Source organism: Cornus florida, unplaced genomic scaffold, assembly GCF_030987335.1.
Source record: "Cornus florida cultivar Cherokee Brave unplaced genomic scaffold, ASM3098733v1 CherokeeBrave_3.0.0_Hap2_Chr10, whole genome shotgun sequence".
Taxonomy (NCBI): Eukaryota; Viridiplantae; Streptophyta; class Magnoliopsida; order Cornales; family Cornaceae; genus Cornus; species Cornus florida.
The window spans coordinates 114,244,491-114,265,358 of NW_026775580.1; the positions used below are offsets into that span (position 1 = coordinate 114,244,491).

The 20,868-nt window shown below is 34.6% G+C and overlaps 1 protein-coding gene across 1 annotated transcript; it reads left to right on the top strand.

The window, feature by feature from the left end:
- Positions 1–5,943: 5,943 nt before the first annotated feature.
- Positions 5,944–20,208, top strand: LOC132277344 (synaptotagmin-5-like). Its single transcript, XM_059779192.1, has 13 exons — positions 5,944–6,304; positions 6,387–6,489; positions 6,589–6,641; positions 6,775–6,895; positions 7,879–8,000; positions 12,385–12,486; positions 12,997–13,071; positions 14,910–14,989; positions 15,685–15,835; positions 15,915–16,145; positions 17,318–17,614; positions 17,861–17,974; positions 19,608–20,208. The coding sequence occupies exons 1-13, from the start codon at positions 6,200–6,202 to the stop codon at positions 19,752–19,754; spliced, it is 1,701 nt and encodes a 566-aa protein (XP_059635175.1). The 5' UTR covers positions 5,944–6,199; the 3' UTR covers positions 19,755–20,208.
- Positions 20,209–20,868: the final 660 nt, after the last annotated feature.

A 20,868-nucleotide genomic window follows, 5' to 3' on the forward strand; every position in this document is an offset into this window, starting at 1 on the left:
AATTTTTTTTATAAAAAATAAAAAAAAAAAAATTTGCACGATGGTCTCATATTGCTATATTAACATTAACAATGTAATATATAATTTGCGAAATTTTTTTTTTCAAAGTATACTTAAAGGATAAATAATTCCGTCTGCCCTTTGGATGTTTGGATTTAAAGATTTGATGGAGCTGATTTGAATGAATGGTGATTAAAGATTATTCGACAATAAAGTTAAAGACCAGAACAAATTAAAATGTCTTGATAAATGCACCGAGGGAGCTCTTGCTGTCAATAATGTCAATTTTAGTCGCTCACGCTAAGTAATGCCTCTTCTCAAATGAAATAGGCTTGGATTCATTCTAATTAAATTAGGGACGAGTAGGAAAAGAGTTGGAAACCTAACTCTCTTCCAATTAGTAACAAATATATATATATTTAGACAAAATCAAAATAAACAAACCCTTCTACCCTATGGGATAGAAGTAATGAACAAATATAATAACAAAAACGAAAAAATTTGTACAAAAGAAAATTCCTACTATGATTGTTAAGTATTTATTTGAAATTATATATATATATATATATATATATATATATATATATATATATTAAAATAAAGAAAATAACCTTGACATTAAAATAAAGAAAATAACCTTGACATGAGTACGGATGGCAATTTGCTTCGTCCCCGTGGGTACCTGCCCTACCCCATGCCCATTTTTGACAGTTTCGGAGAACAATTTAGTTTATTTTAGCGGAAATGGTTTGATGTAATGAAAACCTACGTGAGGTCGGTACAGGGACGGGGGAGGTCGCCCCACCCCACCCTGTTTAGATGGCTAGATTACTTAAATTTCATTATTTCATTAGTATATATATTTCGCATTAGTACCCTTATTTCGTTAGTATATATATTGAGACAGTTTGTTTTACAATAAAATCTGAAAATTTGGAACCATTTAGAATGTTTTTAATGTTGAATTTTATGTTAAACTATTTATTGTCTATTTTTTTTTATGAATCTTTTCAATAATTATATAATTTTAGTTGATAAAAAAAAAAAAGGATAAGAATTTTATGGTCTTAAACTGGGCGAGGCGGATATCCACGAGGATAAAGATGTTAAACGGTGGCGATTTTTACAGTTTTGAGCAGGAATGGAAGTAAAATTTTTAAACTATTGCGGGACGCTAGGACCTGGGAGGATACACCCGCCCAAACCTTATTAACAGGAATGATTCATGATTTCTACCGTCAATTTATAAAATTGAAAAGTAGAAGTAAAAAATATGTTTAATAAAATATTTTTATTTTTTTATTTTAAAAAAATACTTTCTAATTTTATAAAAAGAAAAGAAAGTGAGAAATCTCCACTTTCTTTACTTTCTACCATGTTCGTAGGAATTCTTTTTTGTACTACTATAGTATTATTTAAATATATATATATATATATATATATTCTTAACAGGGGTCATCCGCCGTATCACCCATCTCCTCCGCCCACCTCCTCCCCACCATTGATCAGCCATTGAAAACTGAAACCCGTTTTGAAAGAGCAAGTTGCGTATGAAATTCCTCCTCAAAGAAGTTAAAATTGACGGAATTCTCTGCCAAATCAGAGACCCTGGTGGTCTCAAATGCCGCCGCCACCGATGGAGTTCAAGTTGCATCCGATGATAGGAGTGAGAAGACATAAACACTTTCTCTCTCTACTGGTTTAACCTAAGCCCACTTAGCTGAAAGCAGATGAATGGCGGTGGCGAGCAGTGTCTCCAAGCTGAGGCCGGACTGAACTTATCGGCGGATTAAACGGCGATGAGGATGTGACGATATGAGCAAGGAATCCGGCAATTAGGCATCGGAGAGGGAGACCCAAATTCCCATCTACAAGAAATTCACACTGCAAAAGTTTTATTCCCGGTCATTTTGTCCATGAATTTCGGCATCGGAGAGGGAGACCCAAATTTGAGGCTCTGGTTTCCATGGATTCCGGCATCGGCACACAGTATATAGAGAGAGATTGCCGAGGCTGAGGTCCACGATTCTGGCATTGGAAGAGAGATGATTCGCTAACAGGAAGTAATGGATTTTGTTTTGATTGTTGGATGGATTTTTGGTTGGGTGAATATCAGCCTCGTCAATCTCTCTCTGTACTTTTTCTGTAGACCAATGGAGATACGGAGGTTGTAATCATTTGTGTTTGTGTGTATATTGATATCGGACTCGGGAAACCCATGCGACTTTGTTACCCATCTCTTACACTCAAGACCAGGAAAGCAAAATTAAAATTAAAATTATTAAACTTAATTTTTATATTTTGCTTTCAAAATATTTTTACTAAATTGAAAGTAAAAATAAAATTATTCAACATCATTTCTCATTCTATTTTAGTTTAAGAAATCAAAAATATAATTTTATTTTCGGAGCAAGTAAAAATTAAAAAGTGAAAGTGTTGGTAAACCAATCCTAAGTGTGTTTGCTGTGTCATACACTAATTCAAATTATATACACATGTTCGTGATGTGAACGAATGACTTGAACAAACTCAATATGCTCGTACACAACACATAATTTAAATGAGTGGATATATGGGACACACACTTAATAACCTTTTTGTGGGTAAGAGCGACGTGTCCATGCTGAATTGTGAACCTCATAAATATTTGTGGGACCAAAGGAAGCACCTTGGCGAGTTGCAATTGTATTGGATTGATATATTATTGTCGTGATATCAATTCTCGTTTTAGGTCGGAAGTTTCGCAGTTGTTGGCCGACTCAGTTCCGTGTGTAAACCTACGGCAGGTCCATTTTACGTGTTTGGCTTGGCTTTGACGTGAAAGAAACCAATCGTAATTAATAATTCGGTATCAAGATAATTAATGATAAAATTATCTGATTTGATTTAGGCCTTAGAAGTTGATAAGTAGATTATTAATAAACAATGATAAAAATTAAAAGAGTTATATACATACATATATTAATATCATGGTCAAAGCACATGTATGTAATATCGTCCCCACAAAAACGAAACAAAATATATAAATAATATTTTAAAATTTGGGTTTATTTATTAAAAGTTTCTCTTTCATTCATGAAGTCCATTTGGTTCATATGGGGTGAATCAACAACTAAGCTATCCAGTAGTAGCACGTGCATTGTGCACCAATTGTCACCAATCGAAGATAGTAATAAAAAACGAGAGAATCAACAATCAATTTTAAAGAGAGAATGTTATGCAAGTTACAATCAGGAATGCTTGTGAATTCGTCAAAATACCCAATTAGATTGCAACCATTTCAATTTGTGTGATTTGGTTAAATTTTATGAATCAATGGCTTACACAACAAATATATCTTCTCTCTCTGTTTTTTTAGTTAGTTTTAACCAAAACTTAATTTAGCCAATGTTATTATTACTTAGAAGAAGAAAAATGTTATTATTACTATAATATAAAAGCATATTCAATCAATACGTCAAATCTTACCTGATACAATAAATAATTACTTTTGACATCCATAGTAACTCTAACCAATACTTCAAATGCTTATTTGAAATTTAGCGTATCATCAAATATGTTAAATTTGACATAAATTTTAATCTATGGATTCCTATTATTATTTTAAAATGTATTATATAATGTATCATTGTTGTTTAATTAAAAAATAAAATATTAATAAATTTGACATATCAATTAAAGTATGCACAAATATCATATGCCAATTTATCACATTATACTTTTTATTTTTATTTTTTTGAAGTATGAAATTTTGACATATAAGTTGGAGATGCCGTAAGCGAACTTAATTAGTAAAAAGCCAAATATTTTTGGATTACTTTGATTTAGGCGTTCTAGGAGGTATTTTAATTTTATTGGAAAGATTGGTTGGATTCCACTTAACCATCTAAATCAAACAAAATTGAAGCATGTGCATCTGACATTTCATTCCCTGGTAAATGGAAATGGACAAACCCATCATTTTAACCTTCCATGTTAAAGTCATCTGACATTACCCTATTTTATTTTATTTATTTTCCCAAGATAGTCTGTCGAGATCATTAAATACTAAATATAAAATATATATCATGATGGAGTTAGATGCAGAAATAAATATACAAAAATGAATGAATTATTTTTTATGCGATCATAATGAGGATCACAAAATCCTCACCGTCCGGAACTGATCTCGTGTTGTGTTGCGGATTTTGATTACTGTGTAAGTTGCAAGCGAACTAATTAACACCACCAACAATCATATCCTTTAATCGAGTCTTGATTAAGATAGAGTAGTGCTAGCGGCACATACTCTCAAAGCCAATAAGAATTTTTAACTCTTTATTATTATTTAGTTTTGCTTTCTATTACAAAATTTTATAGGGATGCAATATTTGTGCTCCATTTATTTTATATTTATATTATAATTTTTAAATATAATGATAATTCTAATATTAACTTTGTAAATAAATGATTATTATTTTTTAAATTATACAACTGTGTTTTTATATTTTCTATCATTTATTTCTTTTACATTTACACAACCATCCTTAAATAAAATGACAATTCTAACTTCAACTTTATAAATAAATAATTATTACTTTTTAGATGACACAACTGTCATTTCAGATTTCCAATACTTATCTCTAATATTTAATATTTTAAGTCTCTTTTGACAAGATAAAAAAAAAAAATTTGTTAAATAATATTTTTTTTACAGTACCAAAAAATTTGTTTTTATTGAATAAATTTTTTCTTTTGACAGATCCATAAAAAAAGTTACCTCTTTTAACATAACTGAAAGTTAACTTTCCTGAATAAAAAAAAAAAAGTTACTTTTGAATAAATTATGCCGAAAATAAAATTATGTATGGAATAAATATTTGCCTTTACTTTTCCAATGGCACTAACTATAATTTTATTCAAAGGTAATTAAAGAAAATTATTACCCCATTTAGAGTGCATTAATTAAAGAAGAAATTTAGCCATTATTGCCAAAGGAATATTGTCTTTACTTAAGTTTGAATCCTTCTTAAAGGTAAGAAGGACCAGGATTTGATATTGACTTCCAGATAATCTAAGTTGAACATAATTTGGGATGAGAGGGTATTAGAACTTTGATTACTTGTGAAGAATTGTCTTTCAATGGGGTTTGAAAAAAGATTTGAGAATCCTTTTATATTATTGAAGAGTTCTCTACAAACATTCTTAAGCTTTCATTTTCATGAAAACTTAAAAAAAAAAAAAACACACATTTTTAAGTGGACTAAAAAAATTGAAAAGTACATTTATAATCACATTGCAATCCAAAATTTAAAAATATAGTGCATAGGACGAAAAAATATATTTTTTTTATTTTCAAATTTCCAACATCAACACCCTCGCTAAAAGGGAAGCAAACTAAAAGGGAAGCAATTTAAAAAAGACAACGCCTTTTTTAATAAAGACATTCACTAAAAGAGAAAAGGCAATTATAAAGTTTCACTCCGACTCTTCTAAATATTTTGATGAATTAACAAAGTCGTAAAAAAGAAAAAGATCCCAATTGTTTTTCAAAATTTTACAATACTCTAGTAAAATTGATGGTGTTTGCAGTACAGACCTTCGTACTCACCAACTCTTTCAAATATTCTTATTACAAAACAAAAAAAAATGATGGACACAACAATGGTAATCATTTTTAACTCTTACTTTGAAATAAAATGACATTTTTATCTGATCAACTCATCATATGGTAGACTAATCCCACTCAAAATACAATTTTTAATGAGAATAGAATATTACAAGAGAGATTAGGAAAATAGAAAGAAGCTGCCGAGCTGGCAAATTTTTAGTGGGCGAAGGAAACATATGGTGAAACCGAGCAGAGAGGATTTCAGTCAGAGGACAAAAATGTCAACTCAATGTCGGCATTATAAGTATTCCGATGCGGGTTCGGACAATTCAAAAGCGCTTTTGGACGGTTTGGACGCTGAAATCTTTGATTATAACGAGAAATTAGGAATCTAATCGGCACTTAAATAAATACACCAACCCGTAATCCAAATCACAAACCAAACACTTCTTTCACTGCCCCAATCCAACCTCACCAAATTTCTCTCTCCATCACTCTCCTGTTCTATACTGTTCTGTTCTGTTCTGAAAGTTTCATGATTTTCATCACCTTCCAAGCTTTAAAACACACTTTGAATCGTCAAATTGTTTCCGCAAAAATAACAAACAAATGTCATTCGTTTTGGGGATTGTTATCGGAATCACCGTCGGTCTCTCTCTGATCGTCGCCTTTGTTCGATCCGAAAATGCTCGATCCAAGCGTCGCAGTGAACTTGTAAGTACTTTACAAATGCACATATATAGGTATATGTATGTGTGTGTGGAATTTGTGTTTTGATTTGATTTCGAGTTTGTAGGCGACTACCATCGCAGCGTTTGCGAGGATGACAGTGGAAGATTCGAGAAGGATTCTTGCGCCAGAGTACTACCCATCCTGGGTCGTCTTCTCACAGCGACAGAAGTTGAGTTTCTATTTATAGCACACTCTCTGCATATATATATATATATATATATATATCATTCTATGGGTACCGATGTCGTTTTCTATGTTCTAATTTCAGTTGACATGGCTAAACGTTCAACTTACAAAGATCTGGCCCTATATCAATGAGGTAAAAAAAAATTCTGTTCTAGTTTCTTTGTGCTGCTAGTGAGTGTGACTATCCTTCTCTATATGTATGTACTCGAGCATAAACATACACACGTATATATGTGTTTATATCAATCTTAAATTTGTTGATGTAGGCTGCATCTGAGCTGATAAAAAGTTCTATGGAGCCAGTTCTTGAACAATATAAACCAATCATATTGTCTTCTTTGAAATTTAAAAAGTTTACTCTTGGTACCGTTGCACCACAATTTACAGGTTAGTCAGATTGATTGTGTAGAATGTTCTAATATTTTCAAGGATTACCTTTACACATACATGTGATTGGGTGGATGTTTTAGTTGTTGCCATTCATTTATGTACTTCTTACTTGGAGAAGATAAATTGGTTTCATTTTGAGAGAAAAGAGAGAAATGGTGGTGGTGGTGGAGGAAGAAAGTAAGACCAAACATTTTTTTTGAGGAAGGACATACGTAGATCATTTTTTAGTAATATGTATATTAGTTATGATAGGGTAAGGATGGCCATTGGCACGATGGCACACCGACCTGAAAGGCCTGGTTAGAAGTTTTACAGGGCCTGATCTAGTTCTAAAGGCCTATAGGGCTACTTAGCTGCATTTTAAGGTCTACTCAATTCTTTCAACTGAGCTTAGTAGTTAGTAATGCTTTTTGAGGTCCCGCTCAACCCACCAATATTAGATTTTTCTTTCAATTACAAAAAATGTATAAGTTTTTGAGGAGAGATAAACCATATGCGGTCTGGGTACCTACCGTCTAGACTTCTTGGATAGCTGTGTTAATCTCTATATCTTAAAATTATTCAATGAATGTATCACTTAGGGGAAAGAATTATGTATTGACTTGGGTTAAACTTGGTCCAGGCTGAGGAAGATTTTTAAAAGCAGTGCTTGGGTTAATTAATTTAGTCTTTTAGGTTAAGCCAGGCTAGGTGTGGGTGAAAATGAGTTTAGTCATGATAGAGCACCGGGTGGACTGAGCCCGAGGCATTCTATGACAGTAGTATTTAATGCAGACTAAGAAAATTTATAGATAATACAAATTTTAATGATGCAAATGTTGACATGTTTTTAATAGCTTTTATTTATTATAATTATTTTTTTAATAGCATTTGAAAATGCATAGTTCTTTGTACTGAAGAAAATTCTTCATGAAGATCTCAAATATGATTTATTATGAGCTTATGATTGATTTGAGTAACGAATTGATGCTATCATTTAGGAATTTCTATCATTGAAGACAGAGGTGATGGTATTACATTGGAGTTAGAGATGCAGTGGGATGGAAATCCAAGTATAATACTTGATATTGTGACCAGACTTGGCGTGGGACTACCTGTGCAGGTAATGTTGAAACTTTTACTCATTTTCTTATGTTCTTGGTGGCCGGTATTTTTTTTAATAATATTATGCAAAATATAAATTTGATTATTGATTATGATTCAAGCACCTATTCTCCTGTATTTTTATTTAATTTCCATGCTTCTCTTCACACATGATACATAAAACATGATTCATAGCATACATGTAATATATATGCATCAAAATTATATAGATTGTATCTGCTACGACAAAGATAGATAATCACATATTGGATTAACACAATAATTAAATATTTACCCATTTCATAACCATCGTCTTAATAATCCTTCTCTTTACAAATCTTTGCAAACTGAAAGACAGCAAACTAACCTCAAATTGTTTCAATATCAAATGGCATAATAGGACTGAACAATAATCGGAATGATTCAGTCAACAGCCAATCAAATATGGATGTGTATAAAATTCTCAAGCATATGGAAAAATGTTTAGATAGTCTACCACATAATGAAACAAAAACCATAAGAAAGTTCTCTCGGGGCAAACAGAATCACAAGCTATGTGCTATTTATGTTTCCTCTTTTCGGTCGAAATCATAAACCAAATAACAAAGATGCTTTATCGCAGTGTCAAGGCAAGTGTCCGATGCATAGGGGTCCTATAATTCACAACTCTTCTAGGAAATATATTGAGATTAAGTCCACATATACTTGTTCAGCTTCCTTGCCCATTTAAACCATGTAGATGTAAAATACAATTCCTTTGGGCAACTTGGATTAATATATTAACCATAATCCAAAGCAATGTCATATCATGATATCCAGTATCTAATGCCAACTTAATATTTAAAGTTGAACTAACAAGCACTGCAGAGATAGTTGTAGAAATCCTAATTCATTTTGATGTTTCAGTCATCTCATACAACACAAGTCTCATATCTTCCATGATAAAACACTAGCTATTAAAGTATGGATAATTCTATATGGATGTCGTATCCTATTGTATTGGAACAAATACTCCTTGGATATTTGCGAATACTGTGTTCACTACTTTCTAAACTCATCCATATTTTGAAAAAAAATATTTTTATTTTAAACTCATGTATGGTACTTTTCGAATATTCTGGAGACATGTCTGATATGTCTTTAAGATTAAAATACTTATAAAAAAGATTGAAATGCAGCATCTCTACTATAATTTCATAGCATAATTGTTAGAAATAGCGTAAAAGGGTTTTAATGACTTGGAGTTTTTTAGAGAAGAAGACTTAAGGAAAAGGGAGAATTTGAAAAACATCCTATGTTGTCCACCTAAGAAAACCATCTTCAAAGGTGCATTTGAATGCCAAATGGATTTCTGTAGGAAGATTTGGCCAGCTTTATTTCTTAACACCTAATTGTATGACTTGATCTTTCCACCTCATGAATCCCACAATCCCTCCTGAAAGGGAATTCTACTAAGCAACTCTAACAAGGAAACCTCTGCACAAATATCTAATCATTGAAAGTTCTAGAGGAGTCGAATCTTAGACCTGATTCTTCATGATGTACTAGGGCCAAGTGACTAACCCACTTGCGCAAAACCCTTGGGGTTAATCCCTGCCAATTTTTCCTTTAACACAACTTTACCATTTCAAACATCATATCAAAGTCGAATCTTTCGACCATCACCATTGCGCACCACAAAAACTAAGGAATTCCAGAATATGTTTCCACTATTTCGTAGTTCATAATACTTTGCCAATCCAACTCAATGCAATATATTCACTTCTCTAGAGTACTGTTCCATGCACTTCCATATTCCTCAAAAACCATTTTCCTTAGAGGGCTTGATTAAAAACCTCAATTTCTTGACCACTAGGCATTCCTCGCGAAAGTGTGATCAGACCGCTGCAAATCCACCACTTGTTGGTTAAACCGTTAAACTCCTCCCTAACTCTCGCCTCTGAATACCCTATGTTATTTATTTGGCCTCTTCTTGGCTGAGATGGTTGCAAAATGAGATAAGTAGGTAAGTCGGAAAGGGTACTCTTAATGGATGTCAATCCACCACTCTCCGAAAGACACTGCTTCCTCCATCCTACTACTTTCTCTCATATTGCTCTATCAATCTCGCATTGTCTTCACTTTAAAAAATGACCCCGATGGGAGACCCATATAAGTTGTGGGAACAGAACCCGTTTCGATTCCATTCACTGCCAAGACAGAAGCATCCTAAATCTCTCTGGTGAGATTAAGCTCACCCTTCCCAGGTTATTGCTCAAACTCGAAAATACTTCCGAGCATAAGCATGGGCCAGAGATGCCTGAACTACTTTTCAGCACCACGAAAAATGATCGTCACAGGCAAATAATAGATGTGGTACTACAAAAAGGTTTCCATCCCCTTAGGCCTTTGTTAACTAAGAAGCCCCTTAATGCCACCCTCAACTGCCCTGGCTGGTCTATGACTTAGGTTCTCCATAATAAGAATAAAATGAATAACCCTTCTGGGGGTCATTCACCATGAAGGAAAATTTTACTGCTGAGATACACACCTCTTTCCATGTTCTCCATTGCATGCGAAAACACATATGCTCCAACAAATAGAGCAAAAAGCTCCAATGAAAATTGCTCTATGCACTCTTGATGTCATGTCCAAATAACCCTTGGGTTGGTAGTCATCAGCCCAGAATTATACATCCATTCGCGGGCGTAGTTCTCAGACTAATACATTTTAAGATGCGGATCATATGATTCGATACCATACATGCCTAAGTCAATTTGCATAGCAAATGGTTGATCACGCAGGGTACTGAATTAATGTTGACCATTCTGAACCAGACATAACCAAGTGGGAACAAATCCCATGAATTTGCACAAAGTGGTATGATTCTGTACGGTTTTGAGGCAACAAGATTTCGAGTGGTTGAGGTCGGCTGGTTGGGTCTTGTCAGGCAGGCTGAAAACATTTTCTTTTTCTTTGAGTTTAAGCCTTGTGGACTTAAAATGTACCAATCTTACCACATGTTTTCAGTTTCCTTCTCTCTCTCTCTCTCTCTCTCTCTCTCTCTCTGTGGAATATTGTTGAAGATTTCTCGCTGTTTCTATGATCTGTTGGTGAAAGTTGTATTTTCTCAGTGTGTTATGTTTCTCAAATTTGCGTAGAGTGTCCATCCAAGGGTTCCAAGCAAAGCAGCTGTTTATTTGGGCTTAATTCCTAATAATATTTCATATATATATTTTTGAGAATTATTACTTGTCCAAATGTGGTTGAGAACACTAGTAGAGGTGGATTAGTAGTAGGAGTTGAGTGCGTGCCCAAGGCAGAGAGGAGTCTTTTACTTGTGTGAAGCACATTTTGGCTTGAGAGAATTGGTTGTGGTAAATTTGTAAGTGACCTGGAGCACATTTCATGGTTAGAGAGCTGGGAGCAACTCTATACATCTCTTATTTGGGAGTTGGGTATTGTATCCGATTCAGAGTGTATATTTTTTGGGTTTCCTTGTGTTATCTTTTGGAATTTGGTTTCATACTTATTTGGTTGGTTTATGGAAGCAATTTGTGTACGTTTAATGTCCTTATTTTAGTAAGTGTATATTGGTTGTATCATTGTATGTGTGTACATTAAATACTTGTGTTTTGTGTTGGTTCTTTTTATAGTTTTCTTACATATTTTTCACCAGGCAACCTGAATATATATATATAAGCATTTGCAAATGCTTAAAGTAGTCTATTTCTTTTTCTTTTTTTTTTTCTTTTTTTTTTTTTTTCTTCTCTCTTTTTTTTTTTTTTTTTGGAAATTGGTTCAACTTCAATGCTTGATGCTTTTGTGGCCTGATGGAAATGGGTTTAGTTTGATTGGAATTTTATATTTTGGTTTCTGGATTATTTTGCAACTCTTATACTTTTTGCATTAAAACCGGAGGAAACATCATTTTACTTATAAGAAAATAGGGAGGAAACTATTGTTTTCAATTAAGCACTTATCATTCTTTTCATATGGGTGCAAGAGTGCAAGCTGCTTGCATTTTTTGACACGTGTACACTTGTGATTGTGTGCATGTCCATGAGCACCTTGCTTTTGTCTGTGTGCATATTTTTTACCCCAAATTATTGGCCAAACAAGGCTTTGGTAGGTTAGAATGAGCTGCCGAGTGTAGAGGAACATATAATCTTGTCTTTCTTGGTTTTCAGAGGGAAATTTTTTTGGGAGAGATTGCACTGTCTTGTAATTTTGTGCACTGTTCGTTCTTTCTGAACTCTGGAGTAAAGTCAGATTACAGGAATTATATATCTTGAAAGTAATTTTATTTGGTTTCTTGTCCGCTCAATAAGCTTTCTGAATTTTTGCTTTTGCATCTTTGGTACAGTAAGGTATTGAGCTCTAACACTAGTATGACTAAACATTCTTCATTCTTCCATATTTAGGTGAAGAATATTGGATTCACGGGGGTCTTCAGGTTAATCTTTAAGCCGCTAGTCGACGAGTTTCCTTGCTTTGGAGCTATAAGTTATTCTTTAAGAGAAAAGGTGCACTATCTCCTCCTAAGTTTTTATTTTATTTTTATTTTTATTTTTATTTTTCCTTCAATATTTTTAATAAGATTCTTCTTGAGTTTTTTAAAGCCTTCCTCCCGAGGTTTGGAAGTATCACAGTCTGTGAGTTTCATATTAGAAAAAAAAAAAAAAAATAGCTGCATACTTAAATTTGTGTAAAATTTTATGTATAATCAATAACTGAATTCCTGCTTCTTGAAAATTTGTGGATAACATTTGAACATACACATACTCATTTCAATTACTCATTCACAGACACATGCTTGTGTATATGGTTACTTTTAGTAACTTGCTTTTTTATCTTATTTCAAGAGGTTTTCTCTGTTTATATTTAGTCATTTATTCTTTCCATTTCTTTTTCATAGAGTGGGGTGGGGTCAAACCAGTTCCTTTATTAGATTCTTAGATAAAAACTATAACATTTCCTGGAACTCTATACATATATCATGTGATTTTGCAAATATCCTTTTCTTTGGCTTGCAGAGAAAGTTGGACTTTACCCTAAAAGTTATTGGAGGGGACATAAAAACAATACCTGGCCTTTCTGATGCTATTGAGGTTTGACCATCTATCTTTTAATGTGTCTTTGATTGACTGTTATGTATGATATGACTAATATAAATGAGTGTTTGTTTCTGTTTCTAAACAGTATGTCATAGCATTAGCTAAGATTCTGCATTTGGTTTGAATCAACTTTATTTCTGATTCTGATGATATCGACATCAAATTTAAGATTTTGTAGTCTTGTTAGAAACATGATATACTGCTATGGTGGGGTTCTAAACTTGGCATTTGATTTTCTCCTCTCTTCTCACTAATGTGTAATTTTTCATCATTTTCTGTCTATACGTGATGAGATATGTTGATGTTCTTGTTGTAGTGGGCCTAGTGGCACCTTCATTCCAGAACCATTTTTTAGAGTCCTCTCCAATAGTATTGGTTCCTGTATGATTTGGAAGGCTAGAACCTTCCCTAGGAAAGAAAATTAAGGCTTTGGCTTGGTCAATAGGTGTCAAGAATGTCAAAACTAATGAGATTCTCAAGGTAAAGGACCATATAAAGTTATTAGCCTGGATCAGTGTGTTCAACATTATGTTAAAAAAGTGATGAGACCTCGACTCATATGTTTTTTTTTTTTTCACGGCCCCCTTTCCTACACTTTGTGTCCAAGGCTCTTTGCTCTCTCTGGGATTTATATGTTGGGTTGATTCTCGAGAAATTAGCTCAATGCTCAAGATCTCTTTTCTGGGTTTTGGTAAAGGACAGAAGCCAAAATTTTTATGGGTGGGATTTTCTCACTATTCTATGGTCATTTGCTGTGAAAGAAATGCTAATTTTTTTTTTTTTTAAAAGACAAGCACAGTGGCGAAGAGGATCTTTGGTGCAAGGTTGTTTTCTAGTCTCTCTTTGGGCTTAAGTGAATGTGGATTTCAAAGGGATGCCTTTGAGTTTAATTATGAGATATTGGGTTGCCAGGCCGAAGAGCATGGTAGTATAAAGGGATTGGAGTCCCTGTTCTGAGGGGAGAATCAAATTTAAATTTGATGCTTATGCATTTGGAAGAAAAGGTCAACTTTGCACTGAAAACATCTTTAGAGATCACTTAGGCAATACTATTCTTTGTATGTTTAAGATGGTGGGAACTAGGTTTGTTATAAAAACAAAGCTCCTGACTCCCGTTGAAGGCCTTCGGGAAACCTCTTTTGAGGGAATTCATCATTCCACAATTGAGGGCGATTTCATGGTGGTGGTTAGTTGGGTGAGATCCAAAATATGTGGATCTTGGCATTTTGCGCAGCTTTTTTTTTTTTAGATCATAGATGATGTATATATTTTAGAAGTGTAAACCAAATTAGTTCTGTGATCTTGTAATGAGAAAGCTGAGTTTTTGGCTAAATTAGGAGCCTAATCTATTTTTCAGTGAACTTTTTATCCTCTCCATTTGGGGCACTTCATCCTCCATGTCACCACTAGGGATGGGTTTGTAGGGGGGTTGAGCATTTTGTCATTTGGATTTAGTTCTTATCAGCGGAGGGTCCTTAATTTTTGTAAATTTCTATGGCCTTTTTTCTCTATAAAATAAAGTCAGTTATTTCTTATCAACATATATGGAAAAACATGTTGAATTTTTCTAACTTGGAACATGTATTTGCTCACACATATGCTTACATGATTATCTCAACTTAACAAAACCCTGTCCCCACTATTTGGGATTGGCTTCAACTCAACTCTCTGTTTACATGGTCATATAACACTTCAATTTCTAGTTTCCGACTCATATTTAATTACCTATTATGCAGTATATTTGGTATGTGTATATGTTGTCTGGCAATGTGTTCGTATATTATTAGTAGTTTACAGTCTAGTCTTAAAGAAGAGGTATATTATTTGTACAGGGGACTATACGGGATGCTATTGAAGATTCCATTACATGGCCAGTGCGGAAAGTTGTTCCCATTTTGCCTGGTGACTACAGGTATGGCAATAACAGAAGATTTAGTTGACAATAATTTTATGAAGCAGCAATTTTGTTTACAATAGTAGGGACACAAGTCCCTCTAGTAAATGATTTACTATGTAGAGAAGCAAGACTCATGGGGGATGAGAGGTTAACTCTTTATGAATAAAATATTATTACTTTGAAGAGAACGTAGGGAACCAGTAAGGCAGTTAAATCTTCCCATCCATTCACCCTAGAGAGAGAGAGCTTCCAACTTTTTTGTTAAGCTCTTAGCGAACTCTATAGTAGTTAAATGGTGGACTTTGATGCTTTAAAGCGCTTGAACTTCATTTTTGAACGCATGCCCCTATTCTCATTTCTTTACTTCCCTTATTGCTTTAATCGTACTCTGACTCATCATGTTCCGAACTTGACGCCTGCAACTTCCCTTTGTGAGTGACAGGAGATACCACAGATGATAGTTGCTGGTGTGATTTTTTGTACATTTATACCAGTTAATGGAGTTACCCTGTTATTGGAAAAAATCCTGGCCTAAGTCAAACATAAGAATGAACTAATTTCTTAAGATAAGAGATTCCTGTCCTTGTTCAAATGTTTAAGATATATGGCTGGCCTTAATATTGTAGCACGGGCTTAGTTCTTAAACTAGAATTTGTCTTCTTATTAGCTGCCATTGTCATCTTTACCTCTAAATGTTTTTTGTTTTCTAGTGACTTAGAGCTGAAGCCTGTTGGAATATTAGAAGTGAAACTTGTACAAGCGAAGGAATTGACAAATAAAGATATCATTGGAAAGTCTGATCCTTTTGCTGTGTTATACATACGCCCCCTACCTGATAGAATGAAAACCAGCAAAGTAGTTGTAAGTTAATCTTTTCTCTTTGGAGGGGTTCCTGTCATCCTTCTGATCGGTTTAAATAACTGTGCATTTCTTTTTTCAGAATAATCAGTTGAATCCCATCTGGAATGAACACTTTGAATTCATAGTTGAAGATGAATCCACACAACACTTGGTGGTAAAAGTTTATGATGATGAAGGGATTCAACAATCTGAACTCATTGGTTGCGCTCAAATACAGCTGAAACATCTCGAGCCTGGTAAAGTGAAGGATGTGTGGTTGCCCTTGGTGAAAGATTTGGAGGTCCAGAGAGATAATAAAAACAGGGGTCAGGTGAGAATTACGAATTTTTGTGTGTGTGTGTGTGTTTTGAATGAATTTATTATCTGATTTAAGTTTGAGAAAATCTAATGCTAACTTTAGTCAGGCGATTCTCTCTAGATGTGATTAGAGGAAATCATAATATGTTAGAGTGAACTTTTTAGATTTATAAATTTAACACGCTGTTATATAGATTTTACGCTGTCATCTCCAAGTACCTGAAATGACAGTACTCGCTCAATATAGAAAGAGATGCCTCTAGTTGGTGTTGCTCCATTGCTTAGTGGCGATCATTCTTATATAATTGAGTTTTGCTTCTTTAATATGACATCCTCTGCTTTCGCTCACTCAAAAGGAAACAATACGTAGCTGTGTTGTTGTATTATGTATTCTAATCTATGAGGCTCCTTCAGATCAATGTTATTGATTAGATCAATATGAAAAAAGAGAAATGGAGCTGGTTTCTTATCACAAATTTTCCTGCAATGAGTTGGTCCAAGAACAGGTAGAGAGCACAGACCATCTTGATAACATAACACTAATCTTCCTTCTCCATGATCTACAAGACCTCTCTAGAAGTCTGGTCTGGGCTTGAGGTCTTGTATCATTCTTCCTCTCCAGTTTTACCTAGAAAGGAAAACTGACATGGTCTGGCACTCTATATCGACCATATGTTACAAAAACTTGTTAGCTTGGATTCTCTTTTTATACCTTTCCCTTTTCAAAGTATATCAACCACCAAATTTTACGTTTAACTATATTTCTGAATTCGTATGTCTATATTTATTGCTATCTTAATCCTCTACTGTCATCATACTAAGCGAGGCAGACTGGCTGGAGAACTGTTCAACCATGAACTGGCCCTTAAATATACCAGTTGCTCTGCTGACTTACAAATCATAAGATTCAGCTAAGCTTCTTGGTATGTATGTTTAGCATGGTTGGAGTAGTTTGGCCCTTGTGTTACTGCAAATCCAGTAGATAATGAAAACTAGAGAAACATTTACACAAGTTACTGAAATTGCAACTTTCCTTGATACGTTATACGTGTTAATTGTAAAGTTGAAGTTTAACTGATTTCATGTTCTTTGTATCAATATTTATAATTTAGGTTTTTATTATTTTTATTTTTTTATAATTGTTTTTATGATAATCTTGATTTTGATTTTCTATCTTTGTTCTAGGTGCATTTGGAGCTATTATACTGTCCTTTTGGCATGAAGAATGGGTTTACTAACCCTTTTGCCTCCAACTTTTCAATGACCTCCTTGGAAAAGGTACTTAAAAATGGTGCAGAAGGAAAGGAAGCAGTTGAAAATGGAACAAAAGTCGAACAGAAGAAAAGGGAGGTAATTATTAGAGGAGTGCTTTCTGTTACTGTGGTATCTGCTGAAGACTTGCCACCAGCAGATCTTATGGGGAAGGCTGACCCCTATGTCGTGCTTATTATGAAGAAAACAGAAACGAAAAACAAGACAAGGGTATGGCATACTTTTTGTTAAGTTTCTTAGTTTCACAAGGAATAGCATGTATGTATACCTTTTAGACTTCTTTCCCTGCATGTCTCTCTGAACCTGCACAATATCTTATGTGGGACCTATGAATAGGGAGGTCACCTGGCCCTTTGTGTGGCCTTCTTGTGTTATTTGTTTCCAGTGTATGGAGTAATTTAAACCTTAGCAGCCAGATTATTGTTTGAATTGATTATAATCACTCTATTCTCTCAGGTGGTGAATGATAGTCTGAATCCAGTTTGGAATCAGACTTTTGACATTGTCGTTGAGGATGGTTTACATGATATGCTAATTCTGGAAGTCTGGGACCATGACACATTTGGGAAGGTAAAAATATCCTGCCTTTTGTAACAGTATTTTCTCCATTTATTGGTAACATAACTTAAATGAAGGGATGTGTCATGGATTTAGAAATAGATGAGAAGTAATATTTTGGGTAGCACCTTCGATGTGGAGTATGCTGAATTTCAGAAATCCTACTTACATGTGACAGTTTTATACAAGCCTTCCTTGGTAAAAAATGATCTCATAATGAAAAGAACAGGAGCAAAATAAGAACAGTGGTTACAGATGATAGAAAATTCATAATCATCATCCTTGCCTTTATCCTATATGGATGGGGTTGGCCATACAAAAGATAGAAAAAATGCAGAACATAGATTGAACTGAAAGAAAAGGTAGGGAACCAGACACATTTAAATGCGTGCAGAAATGTCTCGAGTCTTTCTGCAGCATTTTCTTCTCTGTTAGAGTAGGCATCTTCTTCTGAGTTCACATGGCAGCAAAATGATGAATCTAATAAACTTGCTAGCCAAGTGGAATAGTCAAATCCTGGTAAATTAATAAGATTATCTTGGAGGACTTGCAAGTACTTGGGAATTTATCGAATTGGTCAGGTTGGTCCAACACGCCTTTCTGACCAATCCGTAGTGTGGGAACTCTCAAGAATTTGTCTTCTCAATATTATTTTTGGCAATGCTCCTAATGTCCAACTTGCCTGGATTCCTATGAAGCACTTGTCCAACATAAGTTTTGACTCATCCTCTATATGGCGATGTCCAAATTTGGCATATGTTCTACGAGTCTCGAACCTTGGCATTGGGGTTTAGGGTCAAGCCATAAGCCAATATAGGCCACAAGGTGTACCGGTGCGATGTCCAAATTTGCATAGAAGTGTAGGTGGAATGGAAGTATAGAATAGGAGTAGGGTTCCCTGAGATTGAATCCAAGCATCTTTAGTCACGGACTCAAGGACTGCTATATCCATACATGGCGAACCTCTTATAGCATTCAAGATGCATGAACCTGCCAGTCTGGCAGACAAGTCCAAGAAGTGGAGTGCCTCTCATATGAGGTTATGAGAATCATCAGATGAGTCAAATGATCTGGCTGTTAAGCTGGAGGCTTGAACAGAGTTGCATAAGATTAATGTCTATTTTTAATTAGTAATGTGTTTAGACAGTGGTTTTTCAATACTCTCTCTTTAGAAAAGTGCATAATGTTTTTCGATCAATTTTTAGAACAATGTTGGGAGTTGTCTGGATACATTTCTATTTCATGATTTGTGGACACAATAGTGGCTAAAAGTGAGTTCACCCTCATGAAGAACAAAGGCTTATTAATTTTCTCAGTTCTAAGCATCCCTAGTGTTGAAATGTTTCTGCTTACGAAACCTCTAGAGTGGTTGGATTGTTTCTCTGAGGGTCTTCTATCCTTTTCTTTTTCCTTTATATTCTTGGAAATAACTGCGGTTGCAATTATTCATCTCAAAGGTTTGCGGTGACCGGCAAAACTCTGCAGTTACTGAAATCTTTAATGAAGTTCAAAATGAAACGTGTAAAGAATCCCAATGTTTGAACCGGAGTATTGCTTACAGCTTGTCAATGGTGACTCAGACTTTGTGTTCTCAAAAGTATGCTAATTATTTGTTTGTGTTTATTTTTTCCCATATATTTTGCAGGACTATATGGGAAGATGCATCTTGACACTGACAAGGGTTATATTGGAAGGGGAATACAAAGACAGCTTTCAACTAGATGGGGCTAAATCAGGAATACTGACTTTGAATCTCAAATGGACTCCACAACCAATTTACCGAGATTCCTAATACCCTTTTACCGTGGTGGAGATTGCATATTTGCTAGTGGTAAATATACTTCCGGCTCCATAGAAGCAGCATAGAGAGAACATCACTCCGACACACTCCTGTGCAATAATTGATCCAGAAACCTGGGGCTGTAAAATTGTAAAGCAACATTTGGTGTGCGAAATTGTTTCGGTAATGCGGAGTGAATACAGGAAAGCTGTGGAAAATTCTGATGTAGATTTGGAAGAAAATAAAACCAAACAGAAGTAGGGTTAGAAAATTAGGGGCGGTTGTATGATATTTAGATGTCCAATCTAATGTATGTTGTGCAGGCTGCTTTTGTTAGGAACTTATTTTTTGGCTTCTATATTTTCAGTTTTGTTTTGTCAAACTGTCAGTTTTTGTATTGATTCTTGCTCAAAAGATTATTGTTATTATTTAAAATAGACTGGATTGCCTCGCTTTCTCTTTTCAATCTTCCTTACTGCACCCAGGGCGTGATTGTTTCAGCTCCTTCACATGGATGCAAAATTACATTATTTGAATCAACATTTCATTTGTTTTGCTGCTAATATATAGTTGTTGGAATAAGACTTCTCAATTGTTTACTCAAGTCTGCAGGTAGTTTGGTTAGTTGCTCCTTGGGTTGCTGCCGATGCATGTAGTTTGCCAGCAATTGCATGCATTCAGAGTTATGCTCTGTATTGACGAGTCTAAGCGCATTCCATCCATCCGCAGATTATGTGAATTAGAGTCACTCGTGTACGTCTTTTTCATTCTTCCAGAAATGGTTTGTAATGTGGTGGAGTATGCCCTTTTGTTTGTAAAATCCAAGTGAATGCTGAACGAGCCCTCTCCATGCATACTAGTTATCTAGGCAGGAACTTGAATAATCTAGCCACTACTAGCAGGTCCAGCACAGTTTTGTATGTAAATAGAAGCTATATGGCCATGTGCACGTCTTCTCGAAATGTTTTGAGACCTTACCTGTTCTGAATCTAATACAGCAAAACCCTGGAGATATTTGAACTTTTAGCCCATGGGAAGATGGAAATATTTTTTCCCTTTCAACCACCACCAAAAGGAAATATAATTCATGGAGAATGTCTCTAGGGCTTCTTGCTTGTATAGATCT